Raw genomic sequence first — 19,819 nt, 5'->3', positions numbered from 1 at the left:
CTCGGAGGCACTGATGCATAAAGCATCCCTGGGTTTAAGAGCCCAGGACTGTCCTTCCAGCTCATGGCTGCTGTGCTGCCCCTCCACAGCGCACAGATTCAGACAGGGCCACAGATTTACGTCTTTCCTCCCGTTTTCTGTACTCCACCAAGATGACGGTGCTCAGGGAGAAAAACAGACCAGCAGGGGACAGTTTTTGGCACTTTTACATTCAAAACATTGTTTGGATGATTGAAAAGGGATAAACCTCCCTTTGAGGACGTTCCCACCAGACCCCACAATGCCTTTTTTTCCTCAGCCTTGGTCTTTGCAATTATGCTGGTACTAACATGCGCTCACGTGCACGAGTAAATTACTGTTTACAGAAGAAAAACATGAAAAGACTACTTTTTCCAGCAGTCCAGTCTTCAAATCTGGCACGGTGGTTGTTTCTATACACACCTGCGTTTCTGTATTTGTGGATGCTTGTCATATTGATGTACTCTTCTGTGTTCCACTGAAATCATGCTTCATCTGGGAGAAAGAGGACCTAGAACAAATACTTTTGGCACTTTAAAATAGGATGTGTCACCTGAACGATAAAAAAAGTTGTTTGTATTCCAGAGATATCTCCACCATTTTTTATCAGGGGTTGCTATCTTAATGAGGACATTTTTCACACATAGATAGAAATATATAAATACTAATGTGTATTTAATATAACATGAGACTGTGGTCAATATTAGTGCTAATAGGTTAACATCTGCTACAAATATTTTTATTTAGAGCTTTCTGATTGGTCAGATCAGTTCCCCTCTATAATGCTCAATAGAATTGTGTTGAGAAAGCTCTATTCAGTAGAGATGGAGCAAGACTTACAGTAGTTTTACACCTCATTCCATGTCCAGTCTACCAGCCACTGCGTTACCGTCCAAAACAACAATTACTGCTTCCTCCTCAGATTGCACAGCATAGCGAAGGGGTTCTGTGTTGTAAATTTGAATTGCTTTTTTAAAGTCTTTTGAACGTTAAGTAACTGTAGAGTTTATCATTTTCAAAATAATGGTTGTTGTCTGTGTGTTTTCATATGTCTGAATGAAGTGGGAGCACAGAGGTAAAGTAATAGTTGTGGAAAGTCAGAAAGTCAAGAAAATTAATCATGATCATCACGGAAAACGTCTTGAAATAGCCAGAAAACTGCTGAATTCTAGATTAGGTGCTAGTTATGATGAATGTACATCCAGCATCATTACATTAATAAATGATAACATATGACCTATTTCTGGTGGACTAGACACATTGGTAAATATTTTAATATAAAATATGAAGGTTGGCAAAGAGGTTGACGGTTTTGGCCTTACTTTCCTGTTTGCAGTTTTACAGACTGTTATGAGTGCAATAATTTATGAAATAACCTGCATCAGTTCTAGAAGACTAAATTAAAGAAATTATGTATTCTCTGGTCTAATGTCACACACGCATCCAGGAAATATTTCTGTTTAATCATACAAGAAATTTGCTATGATGATAAAAGATGAGAGTATAGTGTACTTTATATTGGTTACACTTCCTCTTACAGTGGCAGAGAACGTTGCGTGGTTATAGCAGATAATAATAATTCTAAAACAGGGTGGCGCAGTGGGAGGATCTCAGAACTGGGACCTTGGGTAAAGTTTGTAGGGTGCTGTCTGTGTGGAGTGTGTATGTTCTCTCTGTGTTCACGTGGGCTTCCTCAGGATGCTCCGGTTTTCTCCCACAGTCCAAGGACATACTGGAAGGTGAGTTAGCGTCTGGAAGAGTTGGCCCTGGTGTGAGTGAGCTTGTGTGTGTGTGTCCCCTGTAAAGAACTGGCATCCCAGGGTGTATCCTGCCTGCATAGGCTCCCCTCCCCCTTCCCCAAGCCCTGTGCTGGATGAAGAGCTTTGAAAATGGAATAATTTCAGAAGTTTCAAAGCTCAGTGCCAGGAAGTGTGTAAGAAGAGCAAACATGCTATGAGAAGGTCATTCTGTAGATTCAAGAGGCTTGTCACACTGGAGGAGTGTAGTGTATTTGTTAGAATAGCTGAAGGCAGGAGGTTAGATACTTGCATCAGGTACCGTGGTGGGTGGTAATGTGTATAAGGAATATTGCATACAAAATCAGCTAGCACAATCTTCTTTCTTTAAAAATAAAATGCTGTCTTTTATTTTTAACATTAAGTTGGCATTTGAGAGTTGTCAAGGTTAGGAAATAGTTTGCCGACTCTCCTTATTAAAATAAAACTCACCCTCCAAACAAAGCTCCTCTGTTTGAGGAGGCTCTTCTGTTTCTAGCAGAGAAATGGGAGAACAGCCAGAGTATGTGCTGCCAACTGATAAAATAAGTATACAGTTCAGTAATGTTCGGAGAGCCTGCACTTATAACAATAAATCTCGAAAGAGAACACGCTGAAAGATGTGTGCTGTGTGCAATGCAGTTGTATCACAGTTATCAAGGATACCTGTGCTGTGAGTCACTGGCCTGAAGGGAGGTTTTGCCAAAGAAAGCTGCAGTGCTTGTAGTTTGTAAGTTCACACTGCCCCCTAGTGACTAAAGATGCTCTAGGGTGACGCGTACCCTAATGTGGTATTCAGGACTGAATGTTCCAGTTGGAATTGGAGTATTTTTCAGACTGTTCTAGTGTCCATGGACCCCAGTTCTGTGTGTTTTTCTGGTGCTGGCACTGGAGAAAAATTATTATTTTAAACTTTGGTTAAATTGTTTTCCCCCTCTAATAGTTACACTGTAAAGGAAGATTCATGTCATTTGTTCAGCTTTGTGCAAGCTCTTTGCCAGTTTTTTTTTTAAAGCTTTTTCAATATTTTTTTGTGACTTAGTATTCAAAATTTGTTTTTCTTAAGTTAACCTTCTTGACTACCAGAAGGTTTCTTTTTACCTTGAGCGGTGTACTTCTGTACCAATACGTTGATGTTATGTTGTAAAATGTCTGTACATAAAATACGTTTCTATTTAGATCTCTGCTACCATACAGGACCTGTTTTACCAACTAAGTTAGAAGTGTGTGTAGGATTCCAAAAAGTATTCAGGGACTGATTTTTCCTTCCTTTCTGTGTGTCTGGATATACTGTGTCTGGCCTGTTCCCGTCTGAACGTGCAGAAGCTACATCAGTTAGCTCTTTGATGTCGTGCAATAGGAAAAGTTAAAAGCGACATCATGAGAGTTCTGAAGGAGAGCTGGGAGTGTTGCCTGGGAGGGCTGGAGAAAGCAAACATGTAATTTATAATTAAGCTGTCACAGTGCTGCAGAACCACTCAGTACAGAATGACTCATGTGGAGTTGAGAGTTTTTTTCCTTATATCTTGTAAATACATGTTGCTCAAGGACTATTGCATGTTAATAATATCTTTCTTTGAATTTATAATTATATACAAAGGAAATATTTTTGATACAATGTGATAACACCCTATGAAGCTGCAAAGGAAGTATTGGAGCCCCATCTGAACTCGTGTAATTCTCCTGGAATAGGATAAATGTGTTAAATTAATGACAGAATGATGTCATACAGTATATAAATGAGTATGGGTTATTAAACATTATGCTTAATCAATTATTCTTTAAATTATACCATTACTATAGATAAAAAATCATTGTGTATTAGTCATATTGTAACATTTCTTTGCATTTGAACAGTTGCTATGATTTTCATATGCAACATTTAATAATTAAAATATTTTCAGGTAAAATGTTGAAGTTGAATAACACTTAAAATGGGTTACTGTATTGATGTTACCTCTAACATATCAAGTATTTTTTCTTTCAAAGTTAATAAGTAGCCACTGAAATTATTAAAGTAGGGAGCTGCTTTAGCATGCGTAGGCTGCAAAGGAACAAGTAAAGGTTTATTCTGTGCTGAAAAGAGAAGAAAGGAAACAGCGTTTCAGCTGTGGAGCCTTCTTCAGGTGTGAAGTTAAGATTCACAAATAGCTTGTGTAGGTGTGGTACTCTTTCAGACATGTTCTAATGTTTTGAAGAATTAGTAAGAATGTGGAGTTGTGAAAAACCTAAAATAACTTTGCTTAAATCTGTTTTATTGTTTTCAAGCCCCCTGAAAGTGAAACATCATAAAATTAAACAATGCTACACTGGTTAGGTGAATATTGTTAGTATGCATTTGTAATTTATTATACCACACAGCAGTGTTACCAAAAATACATTTTCTTCAGTATTATTTCTCCAATTCCAATTCAATATCGGTCTGTATCTGGAACAAATTAATATTTTTCCCTTGTCTGCTTGCCTTACTGTGTGTTCTTTTTAGCTTCCTGTTAAAAAAAATCTCTCTGCTTTGTGAAATTATTTTGCAGTATAGAAATGCTGGGTGTATTAAGTCTTTTCAGTAGATTTTGCTAAGTTTGAAAATGCTATTAGACTTTGCTTAAGCCAAAAAAGTCCAGTTTTTACTTGGGTGTGAAGATCATTATAAATCTGTGCCCTTATGCCTTTAAGTGAAGCTGACAGCTTTATGATTGAGGGTTTAAATTATGGATGTATTTTTTGTGCTTCCCCTCATCAGGCATCAGTTAACAACACATAAAAATTATATAATTACATCTTTGTTTCTGTTTTGAAGTACATGTAAAATTTTCACCTATTTTTTTCCTCCTCTTTTAACTCTGCTTCAAGAAACCAGCCCCAAACCTCACTGGACCACATTTTGGGAGCATATACACTTAGCTCTTACAGAGACATTAATTATTTTTGTATTTTTATGATTGCACCTAGGTTTTTTTCCACTTTATGAAGTAAATATCTCTTTTCAAAATTTAAAAAAACTGTAAGATAGATGTTATTGTGATTATGACATAAATAATCTATATATTTTTTATATTTACAAAAAATAATACTACCTATGGTACCATTGTCACTTAACTGATCTGATTTGATGTTGAGACATATTTGTTACAAACCTGTATTGTGTTTTTATGGTTCCCTTTGGGTTTGAACTGTATACATTTTATTATGATAAATCTATTGCTGTACAGATTTATTTTTGCATCGAATATGTCTTTTTTTCTGAAAGATGTGAACATGTGTCTCTAAGTTTTTTATAGCTGACACGAGGAGATCAGCGCCTGTGTAATTAAGGCCGGTAATGGTGTTGTTTTCTTTTCTCTAGGTTGGCTGGAGTACAGCTCGAGATTACTATACTTTCTTGTGGTCACCTCTTCCTGAAAACTATGTAGAAGGAACCTCGGTTAACCGTGTGGTGGTATTTCAAGGTAAGTTGTAATTATATCATTTCAAGTCTCCTCTACAAGCAAGCCCTTATACAACTTTGAAAACCTATATTCCTTTTAAGGATTATATTGAAAACAATAAATAAATCGTACAGGAGACAGCGACTGTAATGCTAGTTAAGGGTGTTAGACTAAAATAGTTCTGGATGGAGTATGTTGGTTTTTTTTGCAGGGTACTACGTTCCCAATGATGACGGAGAGTTTTACCAGTTCTGCTATGTCACTCATAAGGGTGAAATTCGAGGAGCTAGCACCCCATTCCAGTTCAGAGCCAGTTCCCCGACTGATGACCTGCTGACCGTGGAAGATGAGAACAATTCTGACATACTGGTAGTCACAACAAAGGCGGGCTTCCTAGAGGTGTGCTCTTCTGAATTATGTTTTTTTTTTTTAAATGCAGCTCTGAGCTTTCGACCCAGGTGATTCTAGGGAAACTGGGTACAGTAAGCAGGTGGCATCCTTGGATGATGTAATGTAGAATTGACACTTGATTTTATCAATTTAAATTTGACTCTTGCCAATGGAAAACACTCTTGCCTTTTTCATGTTCATGCAAAATTCTTAGCATTAATTACTTAATCAAATATTTTGCTTATTTAAAATGTCATCATGATTTCCAGTTAATTAAATTCTGTCTGGAACATTTTAAATTAGGTAAATACCATCTACGAAACTGTTTACTAGTGTTTGTTGTGTACTAGGTGCCGTACGCACTTCAAACCCTCCTGTAGGTTTGTTGTTATGTGCTCTTTCTGGTGCAGTACATACAGGAAACAGTAATAAGATGCAAAATAAGATATAAACGTTCTTGTGCAGCTGCATATTACTTTACTGGTGTGGTGTTTTAAATAATCCTTTTTTGACCTGATGTTCTTTTCATGTAGTTTTTTTTAGTTAATCCGCTGTCCTGAGGCTTCAGGCTATGTTTAGATGCTGCCTGTGTTCTGTGTTCTGTGGCAAGTGCCACAGGCTGGGCTACCTAGCACCCTGCTGAAGCAGCTCTTCTGGGAGGGTGACATGGTAAAGTCAGCTGAGTAGAACAATAGGTTTTCTTCTTGCATTTATTCTCCTGAAGTGGATTTTAACCTTTAGGGTGATGCTGTAGTGGGCAATATGGTGTGGTGGGCATAGGTGAGAACTCGAGACTTGACTGCAAATCTCTTGACATCCACGGTCGTCAGAGGTTGCTTGGCCTTTGTTACACTAGACTGGGAATCCTCCTGGTTTACTTTTGTGATTTAATGTGCGTGCAGCAAAAAATTGAAGAAGCAACGAAAGAGAAAGAGGAGCTGCTGAAGGTGCTGTCTGTGACTCGGAAAGATAAAGAGCAACTTCAGGAGCAGGCGGAGCAGCTGGAGAGGCTGTGTGAGCAGGCGCGGGAGTCCTTCGCCCAGCTGAGCAAGGAGTGCCAGGTAAGAGGGGCAGATTTCACACGGGAACCTGCGTGGCAGAGAGCTGCTGGCCAAACAAACTAACGGAGGAAATAGCGGAGGTTTTTTGATATGGGTTTTCATTCTCAGAAAGATGATTTAGTCAGTTCAGAGCTATGTTTGATATCGACTCTAGTGTAAACCAGACCAATGGATTTATTATAGAAAGACCTCCATGATTTATAGTAGCATTCGTTTAAATCCAGTCTTGTGCAGCACTAAGAGCCAGTGGTGCTACAGTACATAGCTGACCTAACTGGTCATCTTTTCTTATGTAAATATACTGCAAATATCTGAGCTTTATTTTGTCTTGCTGACTTGATATTTAAAGTTTGTTGGTTTGCCTCTTTAACCTTAAATGTGGGTCATTTCATAAGAACATAAGAAAGCTTACAAGCAGAAAATTGCTTGGAGGATTTCCTTCAACCATTTGTTGAATAGAGACTGGATATCTGCTTCAGCATGATGGTTGGATCGCTTGTTCCAGACAAACATGTCATACTCTTCACTATCGCTTTCTGTTAGCCGTCTTTCTTTGATTCTGATTATCTCTTAATTGCATACTAATTTAGTAGCTTCTAGCTCTTGTGTTTTTGAATTTTGTTCCCAAATACCCTTGGCATTTAAATATAAGCACTTAATTACTGGTCCTTTGATATTTTGTTTCTCCCTCGTGTTCTCTTTCTAAGAGCTCCCTGCTTTTCTGGATCCTTCCCCCCTTCATTCTAGTTTTCCAGTTTAAATAATTTTCATTTCTTCTGAAGTTCCTTTCCCCAGGATGATAGCATCCCATCTCACTCTGGTATAATCCATCATATCTGAATACATAGCCTTTTTCATAGATATAAGTGGGGAGGGAAAGCTGAAGCCCTTTTTATTTTACAGTCTCTTTGGCCATGGGGTGTTTTATGCTGTAATTTAAGTCCATTTTATTTTGATAACATTTTAAGAGGGCACAACCTGAAGCTCCATGAAAATGCATTTAAATCTTAGCACAGGTGTCAGTTCTTTATGCAAAGGATTGTGGAAATAAACAACAAGCCTCCCAGACCTGTTGTTGAAGCAGATACCCTGAGGAAAAAGCTAGGTGAGATTCTTGGATCAATTAACTACTAACTTCCAAACAGGACAAGCTAGATGGTTGAAATGGGACTCTCTCATTTGAACCCTTTCCTGCTCTAGGGATTATAGTGTAATTGAAATAATATCTCGGAATATATTTTTCAGATGTTACGAAGTGACATTTTCAAAATCAGTATGTGAATTGTTTTTGACTGATGAATTGTCACTTTTTAGGCCTACATTTTATTGCCGATGTTCTTTGCTACTTTTCCAGTACACAACCGAATACAAAAGCATTTAACTTAATGGCCAGCTGTAATAGGTGATGTCATTTAATGACAAAGTGCTGGGCTGTGTGGGGCACTTAACGTTTTATTGGCCCCTGAGTCCTGTCCGTCAGTCTTTGTTGCCTTCCGGTAATTCTATGAGCCAGAGTGTGCTCATAGTCTGTCAGCGTGCTCGTTCGACTGGTAACTCACAAATCTCAAAACTTCAAAACCAGTTTGGCTGTAAATACTGTGAATACCTACCAGTAGCTGTTTTTAAACTGTCCAGAGGGTTCTGTGAGTCATGTGAATGGCTCGGTACAATTAGCAGTTATAGCTCTGTGCAGAGCATTAAGATCCCACACTCCCACAGTGCAGCAGTCATGCCCTTTCAGCGTGCACTGCACAGTGCAATAAATGGAGTTTCAAAACTCACATGACCAGTCAAGAAAGGAAATAAGCAATAGGTTCCACAAAACAGCCCCGACATCAAGTACGTGAAAAACAAATAGAGCCTGAAACAGACATATTAACAAGTCTGGATTACTGACAGACCTCCACCAAAGAGTCTGCTTTGCGTTTGCTCACAATTGATGAGAACTCGGTTGCTCATTTCTGGGAACTATATGACCCAAGTAGTTAATGGCTGACATCATTGTTGTTGAACACTGGAAAAGCTATGCGAGACCATGTCCATGACTTAGCATTTTTAGATACCTGGCAAGTATTCATTGCCTTTACTTTTTATGTTTTTAGGATTATTGTGCTGTTAGATTCAGATATCATCACCATGATCTTAATTTGTGGTTTAATTGGCATACAATTCACAGAGCAGACAGTATACCTATAAATATTATCAATATAATTTTTGAAGTTTTGAAAACTTGCTAGGCAAAATTTTGAGACTTTGTGGGTGGTGTTATTTTCTTAGTCTGCTTTCTGGAACAAACTACTTCAGATTATTTACTAGTAAGTAGTGCATACAGTACTTTTTTGTTTTATAATATTCATCTATATAATATACTTAATTTATTTTTAAGTGTATGTATTCACAGTAGTTTTTTTCTATTTTTGTTGGAAATGTGTGCGGAGCTTGTGTGATTGCTCAGTGCTAAGTAGTCCTTTAGCCCCCCCTAGTGGATGATCCGTTTTCATTTCATTTTGTGACCTGAAAGTTCAAGGCTGATTTTGCATATTATGAAAATGGTTGCATGGCTCATTCTGTTGATAACTCAAAATGTATATATGAGTGAACCTTTTCTAAATGCTAAATTGAACAGAAAAAAAGTTTTTAGTTTGAAAACACTACAAATATTTGATAATAAAAATACAGGTCTCATATAAAATATATATAAGCTTTATTTTATATAGCACCTTTAAAGGTGGCTTTTCAAAGCGCTTTACAGAGTGACGACAACAATAAATGAGAAGAAAACACAAGATTAAACACAATTACAGTACACAGGGGAGACTGTGGGTGGTGGTACCAAGTATAGTAGGAACAGAGGGATAAAGAATGGAACCAGTTAAGTAAATAAAAGCATCTATTTAGAGAAAGCACTTCTGCTGATGTCTTAAAATGATTTTAATATGAATGCGTCTAATATCTTATAGCTTACTTAGGCCTTAAATGGAACTGTACATTTAAAAAAACTATCTAGCTTAGTAAGGCTGCATTGTAAATATGTTTCAGTGCTCGAAGGTAATTACACACTGCCTTTATAATTTACCTCAGTTTGCTGGAGTGTATATGAAAGGGAGACAGGTGAGGATATTGGCACCTTCTTTTTTCTTTTTGAAGACGTTTTGTTCACTACTACATTTAATGGAGGTTTAGTTAACTCATTGAGCACTGATTTAACTTACTGAGCAGTAGCAAGGAATGGAGGTAAATTCACTCCATTATGAATGTGTGGTGTTGCAGACATAATGATACTCAGAGCCTGAATTTAGTTTTCTTAGTAGTGATGAAGACACAAATAAAACAGCTCACAGATGAGAGGAGGCTGTTTAACAGCTTTTGTTTTTTTGTAGCTGATTGATCCAAGTGTATTATACAATTATAAATTTATTGTATAATTAATTAATATAATTTTTGGAAAAGGCACAGGATTGTCTTCAGCAGCATAGGTGGGTAGCCTTGTTCAATGCTCCCACTGCCTTTTGCGTAGAGAACTGTTCTTTTAAATGTACTTCTTCACAGTGGAGCTGCTATGTGCTCTGAAATGTGCAGTCAAGCGGGTGCTTACATTTTGCACTTTAAAACTGCAACATAAATGGTTGTTTAGAAGGAACCTGAGATCTGGCAGTGGCCTCAGCCAGCGCCAGCCCTCATTCCTCAGCCCACTGCTGCGGAAAGTGGCCACAGCCGGTGATTGAGCTGTTTTCTGCAACACTTCATTGGTGTTGAAGTTGATTTCAAATGATCAGAAATTAATTATTTTATGAAAAACTTTCAGAAAGCAAGTTTCTTTGTGCTTTCTTGAATGCTTGTTTTTTTGTGTAATTTGGAAGTTATGATGCTGATCTTTAGTCCTGTGTTTTAGTCTTTTGATTTGAAAGCTCCAAACTTTTTATTTGAAGGGTCTTGAGATTTCCTGACCCTCAGTTGTGCTGCTTTTTCTCATTGTAGGTATATGTTCTGCTGCCAAGTATGTTTCACCCTCAGTGGGGCAGCAGACCTTGCCAGTTTCTTAGATTTTCTGTATGATTAATTTAGGAAAAAAACGTTAACAAGTTCCAACAAGGTAAAATATGTCCTACATGGATTCTTGGCATCTGTGGCTGTTGGTTTTAAAGCACAGAATAGGGCTGCCTTTTGTAAAGATTATTTGAATAAGAAATTATCTATATAAATTATGTAAAATTGTGTATTTTATGTCTAGGAAAAATTAAAGGGGGTGTTCTTTACGGCTCATGAAATAATGTTAAAGAGCAGTGTTTAACAAAATGTGATGAGAAGGCTTGATAACATAGCTCATCTTATTTCTCCATTTCTGCTGAAACCAAGAAGCTTTCAGGAAACACTTCAGATGTCTGAAAAAAAAATCCTTTACTATTTTTATATTAGTATTTACTCTATTTACCATGAAGGGATCTTTGTGTCACTGGGGTAGACTTTTCCCTCAAGGCTTATTTTACAGAGCTGCTGGCATACACCACTCTTGGCTAGAGCAGCTTCAGAGCATGTAGAGATATCCTGAGACAGCCCATCTCTGTGCCAGTCTTTAACACCTTCTCTTCGGTGACAGAGTGAGTCCTTCAAGGACTTTTGAAAGTAAATTGTCCTTCACTCCTAGTAATTTGCTGCTGTGCCATAGTCAAGGGATGAGATTTCAGATTTTAAATGCTGTGCAAGAAATTAAAAACTATGTATCTCAAGGCTACATTGAGCCTGCATTTACAAAGCAAACAAAAAAAAATAAAGTAACAATGTTTGTAGCTGTCACTTGCACACCATTAGAAACTGTTCATTGTGTATTTTAAATCAAGTAAACTGTATCTACCCCCTCATTAAAGATGGCTATAAACAGTAACAGTGAGGACAGAGGGCCTGAGTGTGGACTATTGATGTAATGTCACCTGCTTTACCCTGTGGTGCCCGGATTGTTTGCGTCTGCGCTCTCTGTGATGAGTGTGATGCCTGGTAGTTCATCAGTACACGTCCCTCTCCTGTTTGCACCAGAGGAGGCTGCACTGAGAGGACTGATGTTTTTGAGAGTAGCAGTGTGGCAGTGCAGAGCTATTTTGACTCATGATTCGGAGCAGCTTGCTGAAGTTTTACATTGGATTTTCCCATTAGGTAACCGAGCTGTCATGTAACAGCAGTGTACATTTCATCTTTGTAGCCAGCGGAGTTGTCAGTTTTCGCCACTCTGGTGTAAAAAAAAAAAAAACACGGTCCGGCACACAGATCCTGATTTTCTTCCTGTTTATTGCGATGAAGTGAATAATTTGGCTGTTTTTTGTTAATGACCATGCAAAAGAAAAGTAAGACATTTTAGCTGGCACGTGCTGTTTGCTGAGACCTCCTTCTTTGGCTGCACCAGTACCACGAGGGGGACCATCATGAATCTTTAACAAATATTTTTGGGGTGAATTTAGTATTTCTGTATTTCTTCATGCAGCCATTTCCCGTTGTGAGTTTTGGCTGCTTTTCCCTACTTCTGTTTGTTCTACTGTAGATTAATTTTGGACCACTAATAAAATAATAGTAACATTATATAGTCCAATTCTTTCATTTTGAAATATAGTTTGTCAAACTCTAAAATGATTTTTTCTAAATCCACTGTTTTTTAGCAGCAAAAAATGGTCAGTATTGAAAACACCCAATTTGTCTCCACGCCAGTATTCCCAACATGTAAAGAACAGAGCAAGGGGCTGTCTGCTTCCACTGACGTGACACCTTTCTAAGTGGTGGCTCTGTGATTCTCCTGGCTGTGCCTGTTTGCTGCTACTAATTGGCATACTTGTAAAAGAAAGGTGTAAGACGAAGAGTATAAGAAAAAAAAAATCCTGTTGATTTATGTTGTGATTCTAACGGCTTTCTGTGTGCCTGTATATATTTTTAGGTTTAATGCTTTAATGGTTTAATGATCAAAAATATATAAATTTTTGATCATTCTGTTTGTGGATGTTTATTTTTCAAGCTATTGCCATTTTACATTAATATCCTTTGTTTTCCTTTAATATGGACAGAGGACAGGCAAGACCTCGTAGAGGTACTTAAAAATGGATCTTCGGTGTTTTAAGTTGTTAATTTTAAAGGCGAAGTCAAGTCGGGGAAAAAAACAATTTCTACCAAATTGCAGTCGAGATCATATAATGTCATTGCATTGATATTGTGTACGTGCTCCAAAGCCTTTGTATACTGCCACTTGAGTGTCAACCATGAGTCGATTCAGTGTAGCCTGCCGAACCACAGATGATGCCTTCCTTTACTACAAAAGCTGGGTACCATGTACTGAGGCCGTCTGATGCATCACAGCCACTGCAGTGCTGTAGACACACTAAATTATCTGTTTGAAACCACTCTGGCTAGGGAATGACATAGGGCTAAAGATGGGTTTTTGAGTTCGGTAGTGTGGCATTACAGAGATATTTTAGAACCTAAAATATCATGCAGTGATATAATATGTTCTGCACAGCAGTTTGGTACAGTTAAATTAGATTTTTATTCCTCATTGGATTTTCTCTTTAAAATGAAGCAATGTGAAAGACTCTTGCACAGGGAATGCAAACCCTTGGTTTTATTGGTGGTCTCTTGCTTTGTTTTAGGAGCTACATCTTACCTCACAAACACTTAGAGATGAGAAGGAGGAAATGAAGAAGAAGTATGAGGAAGCCACATCCAGAATTATCCAGCTGGAAGAAGACCTCATCGGTGTGACTCAGAGAGGGATTGAAAAAGAGACTGAACTAGACAGGTGTGTATGCGTAGCTAGGGGCCCCTTTTGGTTTTGTCTGCTTGTCCACTTATCTTTTTCTTCAAGGAATTCATGTACCATTGCTTATTAGAAAGTAGTGGGGGGGATTTAAAAAGTATAATCAGGAAAAATGGATGAAATAATTTAAAAATGTTATGTTTTGTTCTGACTTGCATTCAATTTCAGTATTCGGGACAGAGTAAAAAAGTTAACACTAGAGAAAGAAAATTTGGAGTCACAGCTGAAAAACGAAAAGGATGAGAAAGAATTGTACAAGGTATTGTCCGTCTGCTATTCTAAGCTATGATGGGTAGTTTGTGTAGTTTAACAGTTAAAGATAATGGCACGATCTTATCCATTTTTGTTTACGCAGAATGTTTGTGAATTGCCAGTCGAAATCTCCCACAATAGACTGTGATTATAATTACAGTTCATATTACAGGACCTGGCTCTTGTATTAATGTTGCATTACTAAATCAGAATTCAGTGCTCTTCACACCTGCTGATACAATCTACTGGAATTTAACAGTGTAAAGCCCAATTAATAGATAATCCCCTGATTAAGAATTTATTTAATTGCTTTTACTTAATTTTAGCTAGGAAACCATTTCTATGCTATGTATTGATATATTGCAGTACTTTTCATTTTTAACCAGTAGTGCTGTCTATTCATTTCCCACTTGATTTTGTTTAGCCATGTAAACACTCTTGATTATAAGTGATTTCAAGTTTTTTGTCTTACCTATGTTTAAGAAAATTGGAATAAGAAATATTTTTGGCCCATGACAACTACTACTTTGAAATATTTTCATCAAAATCCATGTTTGCCTAAGTGATGAGTTTGCATGGATCGCCCATGTAGAGATTGAATGAAAAAGAAATGGGCTCATGCCTTCCACTGTTCTCTGGGGATTTTGTAGGTCCACTTGAAGAATACTGAGCTAGAAAACACAAAGCTCAGCGCAGAACTGCAAACACTAAAGTCTGTGGATGTGAACAAGGAGAACATGCTCACTCAGCTAAAGGAGGAGCTCGGTCAGCTGAAGATTTGCCTCACAGAGAAAGAAAAGTTGCAGAGAGAAATTCTCACAAACACATCACCCAAGGTGCAAAAGATCTTTTAATTAGAATCTTGTTTAAAATTATATAATTGTGAATATTTACATTTTGTCATTTACATGATTAACATATTGGTTTATCTGTTTAGCCTTCTTTTCTAAATATATAGGTTTTATTATTAGAGTATATGTGATTACAAGGCTTAGAGAGGAAGTATGATTTACAGGATACAGGTATTTGGGACCGTAGCTAAGATATTAGATGTAAAATCTTGATCAATTTTATAATTGAGCAGTAACAGTAGTTCCTCCTCACCTAACAATTTCACCGTTGTTATACACGTCTATTATCACTTAAATCTGGTGTTGCAGTGGTAAAATACAGCCGCGGCCCCCTGGGCTCACAAGCTTCGTGTCATTTCCCCTGTCCCTCTCAGGAGGAGGCGGTGTCGCTGCGGGAGCAGCTCCGCAGGACCGAGGAGCAGCTTCAGGCAACCAAGCAGGAGGTGTCTATGCTGGCGGCCGAGCTGAGGGACGTGTCGAGTGTTCGGGATAAAACCATGTCTGAGCTGTACAGGGCCCGGCTGGAGATGGACTCTCTGAAGAAGAGCTTGGCAGGCGCCGAGGCGGAGCGCCAGCAGAAGGAGGAGCAGCTGCAGAGGCTCAGGACCCCCTCTGCCGCTGGGCAGCCGGAGCAGGTAAACGGCTCATTCTGACCCTCCAGCCTTTAGTGCTCTGGCGGCCTTGCCCGTGCTTTCAGAACGTGTCCTGGGTTTGGAGTTCTGAGAAGAGTATTTTCAGGAGGATGTAATAGACTATTGCTGCCATGCTCTGTGCATGTAAACAAATGGGAGCATACAATACACTGAGTCATGAAAACAGCACAAGACAGAAGATTGTGTGTAATTCTTAGTACAAACTCTTCATTGTTATTATTAATATTATTAAAGAGTTATTAAGCTTTTATTAATATTATTATAAGCTGTGCTGTGGTTAACATTTGCCCTTCTTTTTATAGGGAGGTGCAAAGGTCAGCAGCGTGGCTGAGCAGGAGCTGCTCAGGGAGGTAGAGGATCTGAAGCTGAGGCTCCAGATGGCTGCAGAGCATTATAAAGAGAAGTACAAGGAGTGCCAGAAGCTCCAGAAGCAAGTGGCAAGACTCACTGAGCAAGGGGTGAGGCTGTCCAAGATCATCTGTTTCAGGCAGTGGCAACGCCATGACCCCAGAGCTCGCCGCCCCCATTTATTTAACCTCCTTAGCATCTCCTCCATAGTCATTTGAACCAATCTAAGGAAGCTAATCAATCTGTTTGCATTGGCTAGGAGTGTTCTGCAGTAGCCTGTAGTAGTGAAGGACGTTTCCCTGTAAGGGACAGAGGGTGGATGGATAGGGGATACTGTATCTGGTGTATCTGTGTTTAAACCAAGTTTCAGTTTTAGGTAAAGGTAGTTTTAGGAGCTGAGTTTCAGAAATGCTGCAGCTTTCCCCTAGTTTCTTTCCTGCAATTTTGGATACATATCTCTATTTATGTGTAGTGTGAATAAAATCTTGTGTGCTTTGTGATTTTTTCCATTTTATTGTTTCATGCTAAAGGAGTCAAAGAAGCCTACAGTGGTGTTTGGCACACAGCAAATGGAAGCAGCTGCTGCAGAAAATACACCTCCAGGTATATTTCACAATTCTTGTGTTACCTGCTCTGATGCTGCTGGGCTCCAGTTCCTGCAATGGCATTATCAAACTTTCCTGTCTGAAAACGTTTGTTTAGGCAATCAAAGTCTTGTACTCCTACAGTGAATAACACTTTGAAAATCTCATTTTTAATTTCAGCCAGTCCAGCGTCATCTGAAGTTGCTCTTGACGTGATGGTTCAAGAGAAGCTCAAAGGAATGAATAAAGAAATAAGTGAAAAAAGTGACAAATACAGAAAATGCAAACAGATGCTGACTGTAAGTATGTAGGTGTAAGAAGTAAAAATATTTAGATATTATACCTGTATTATTATGTGCAAAAGTAAGAAAAAAATCCAAAGTTATAATACTGTCAAAGTATAACTAAAAGCAGAATTACATAGCACAGAAGTATGCTGGTGTAAAACTGTGATCACACAGTGGTGGCTGCAGGAATAATGTAAACTCTGCTTTCAGTGTGCTTGCTCCCTGCCCTTTGGTAATGTTTGCAAAAGGCTTCCACTGTTAGTTGTGTAGTGGAGTTGTGCATTGGACCAGGCACAATGTACTAGATGTACTGTATGTATTGTGTCATCCTAAGCATACCAAAAAGAAAAATCATGAAAGTTGGACTAAAATTCTAAAAGCTGCCTTTCCCTTCCTGCTGCCACCCCACTGTTTTTTCTTGCTTCCCTCTTTAACTGCGGCACCTCACCTCTTCTAGACTGCTGCCCCTCATCTCCTTACCTGCATATCACGTTCAAAACGTCTCGGTTCTTACGCTGTTTTCCTTCTGTTTTAAGCAGGCCTCCATTACGTGGCAGGCCTCCATTTTTTCTTTAAAAAAAAGCTCTTGACAGAACTTCTTCCAATGCTCACTAAAATCCTTCTGGAGCTGATACCGTGCCAGTTCACCCTCTGTTGCTTTTGCAGGACTTGCTGCTTGTCACTGTCCATTCTGGGACTGGGACTGTTCTCTCTGTTACTGGTTCTCTGCACTTGGCTCAAGCTGCCTCCCTCTCCTCAGTTTTGATCCTTCTTGATATCTTTTCTGCCTTGGGTGGGTGTCCCCCAGGGGTCTGTCCTTGACAAATGCGGACTTATGTATTCCTTCTTTATTACTACCTTGGTCTCTATCCTTCACGCCTCCTTCTGCAATCTCCATTCCTCTTCTTACTCACCTCTGTCTGTTCTTCCACTTCCAGAGCCTGTTGAAGTTTTACCTGCTCAGAGAGCACCTGTGATCTATCAGCTTTCCTGTGCTAGCCTTGTTTTTTAGCTTCTTATATGTGCATGACTGTAAATTAGCTACTGTCAATTTCACTTGAATTATTAAATCCCCCTGAACAAGGATGTTTCCTTAGAAAATAGTTTTCTACAAGGCATATTCTTCAAGAGAAATATGATTATGTATATGTATAATAATGTGATAAAAGAGGTCAGCTAGCCGTGACATGGCCATCAATGTGTTGTGCAGGAGGAGAAGGACAGAAGCAGTATGTATGCCGATGAACTGGCCAAAGTGGAGATGAAGCTAAAGGAGCAGCTGAAGCTTAACGAAACCTTGAGACTGCAGCTGGCAGCAGAAGAAGATCGTTACCAGGTTGGCCATGTTTGTTGCTGCTTTACTGAAACCCAAATGCTGTGGTTTAATCATTTGTATTTGTCAGCTAGAAGGCCGTTTGTAACGTGTTTTTTTTAAATACCTGCATACTAAAGTAGTTAAAATGACTTAGCATTTTATGCCATCTTTGGATAAAAATAAATACTTTAACGTTGTAGTTCACGGAGTTCTTTCACATTGTAATTTATCTTTGTTCATTTCAAGACATCAGCCTTTGATGCACAGGGATTAAAAGAGCTCTGACATCTGACTTCTTAATGCAATCGCTGGCTGGCGAGATGTTTAATCTGAAACCAAGTGTTGTTAGTTGTTACCGGATGGAGATGACATTTATGTGCTGCTGTAGTATGAAAGCTTAGGTAATGTAAATTGTCTTGTTAAAGCATATGTTTAAAACAGTTCTTTAGAAAAAGTTATTTTACCACTAATTGAGTTTAAGCAGTTAAACTTTGATATTGTCTAACATCCATACGTGGACTGTCATATGGGACTGCAGCTTTGATTCAGCTCTTCTTCGCAGAGCCAAGTGGCCGAAAAGAGGCGCGAGCTGAAGGAGCTGAAGGACAGTCTGGCCCTGGCTCTCTCTGAGAAGATGAAGCTCGTGGAGGTATGTGCCTGACACTTGTAGATAAAGACCCCGATTAAGTAAACACTCGTGCAGCCAGAGTTCCATGGCGGGGTTTCCACAGCGTAGACTCAAGAAACTCATAAAACACTGCTAGCTAGGGGCTTGTCGTCTCCCTCCTACAGGGCTGTACCAGCGATTGTATGAACTTGGCATTACAGAATGGAAAAACAAATAAGAAAATGTACTGCTAAAAGAAAGATCTGTTAGTCTTAAGTGTTCTATCTAGTCCAAGTGATTTGTGTTCCTGAATATTGCGAACAGATGCGCAGATTATGGAAAGTGAATTTGAATGTCTTACATCCTTTGCCTTATATGTAGTTTATGATTTTTACATTACCTAGGAGATTGAGAAACTATTACACTTGATAAGAAATCTTGACAATATGTACAAATTATTCTTTGAAAGAATCTGGAATTTAAAACAAATGCTGTTTATAGTTTAGCATGTTTTTATTTTGGCTGAATGTTTTACTTGGGTTCCTTCACACTGTGTAATTAGAGTATGAAAGTAAATAACTTATTTTCCATTAAATATTCTTAACCACTGCTTACAACACAGAGTTATTGCTGTTAAAGCTGTCTTGAATGGAATTGAAAGGTAATGTAATAGTTGGGTATAGGAAAAAATGGTACAATTTGAGGTTCAGACTCAATAAATGATATTGGCGCCTGTTAAAAACATCAATAAAAAGCGTGACTGAGATTTCCTTTGAAAACAAGACAAGTTCTTAATGAAGAAGCTAATTAAAACTGTGTGTGTGTGAAAGCTCTCCTCATGATTTAAGTAGGTTTTTCAGTGTTTCTTTTCTGCATATTCAACAGTTCTATAAATCTTGTGTCAAGTGTCAATATACATCATGTTGTGGTGAATAATGTTGAGATTTGTTTGGATAAATTATACGAGATCTTTAGATAATGTTATCAAGGATGCAGCTTTCATGTCGGGTGTCGCTGTAGTAACAACAATACGGTTGATTTGACATTGATTAGATTTTAAGAATTGTTAACTATTCAACTATTCCATTTGAATTGAAATGCACTGCAAGCTACTCTAGCTGTAGTCTGAATATTGTAATGATTCTATGGACAGTACAGAGCATAATGAGTGTTTCTGTTGTTGTACAGCTTTTTAGATATTCAGGATATTAATTTTCAATGTATGGATTTCCTGTTAATTTCTTTTCTAGGCTAAAATTCCTTCATGCGGGTTTTTCTTGCACTTTCCACATTTAAGATTGTTGTCAGTGCTTGATGCACGGTTTATTTTTTTGCCATTCTACTGTATTGGCGGAGACAAAAACGAATGACTTACAACACAGCTATATGACACTTATATGAATGAACCCTGGGGTGGCCTTCATCCATCAGTGGACCCAAACAGTGCTGAAAGCGCCGATTAT

General features: G+C 38.4%; 1 protein-coding gene across 1 annotated transcript in view; it reads left to right on the top strand.

The window, feature by feature from the left end:
* Window positions 1-19,819, top strand: part of tax1bp1b (Tax1 (human T-cell leukemia virus type I) binding protein 1b) — a 35,253-nt gene that overhangs the window by 7,915 nt on the left and 7,519 nt on the right. The window contains exons 3-14 of the mRNA XM_069194699.1: window positions 5,137-5,239; window positions 5,430-5,617; window positions 6,511-6,669; window positions 13,293-13,441; window positions 13,628-13,718; window positions 14,362-14,547; window positions 14,937-15,197; window positions 15,518-15,673; window positions 16,094-16,166; window positions 16,328-16,446; window positions 17,645-17,770; window positions 18,312-18,398. Of these exons, the coding sequence (XP_069050800.1) occupies window positions 5,137-5,239; window positions 5,430-5,617; window positions 6,511-6,669; window positions 13,293-13,441; window positions 13,628-13,718; window positions 14,362-14,547; window positions 14,937-15,197; window positions 15,518-15,673; window positions 16,094-16,166; window positions 16,328-16,446; window positions 17,645-17,770; window positions 18,312-18,398 (1,698 nt within the window). The remainder of the gene's footprint in view (window positions 1-5,136; window positions 5,240-5,429; window positions 5,618-6,510; window positions 6,670-13,292; window positions 13,442-13,627; window positions 13,719-14,361; window positions 14,548-14,936; window positions 15,198-15,517; window positions 15,674-16,093; window positions 16,167-16,327; window positions 16,447-17,644; window positions 17,771-18,311; window positions 18,399-19,819) is intronic.

The sequence above is a fragment of the Lepisosteus oculatus genome, chromosome 10, assembly GCF_040954835.1.
Source record: "Lepisosteus oculatus isolate fLepOcu1 chromosome 10, fLepOcu1.hap2, whole genome shotgun sequence".
Taxonomy (NCBI): domain Eukaryota; kingdom Metazoa; phylum Chordata; class Actinopteri; order Semionotiformes; family Lepisosteidae; genus Lepisosteus; species Lepisosteus oculatus.
The sequence above is the reverse complement of the archived record's forward strand: the minus strand, read 5'-3'. Positions and strand labels throughout refer to the sequence as shown.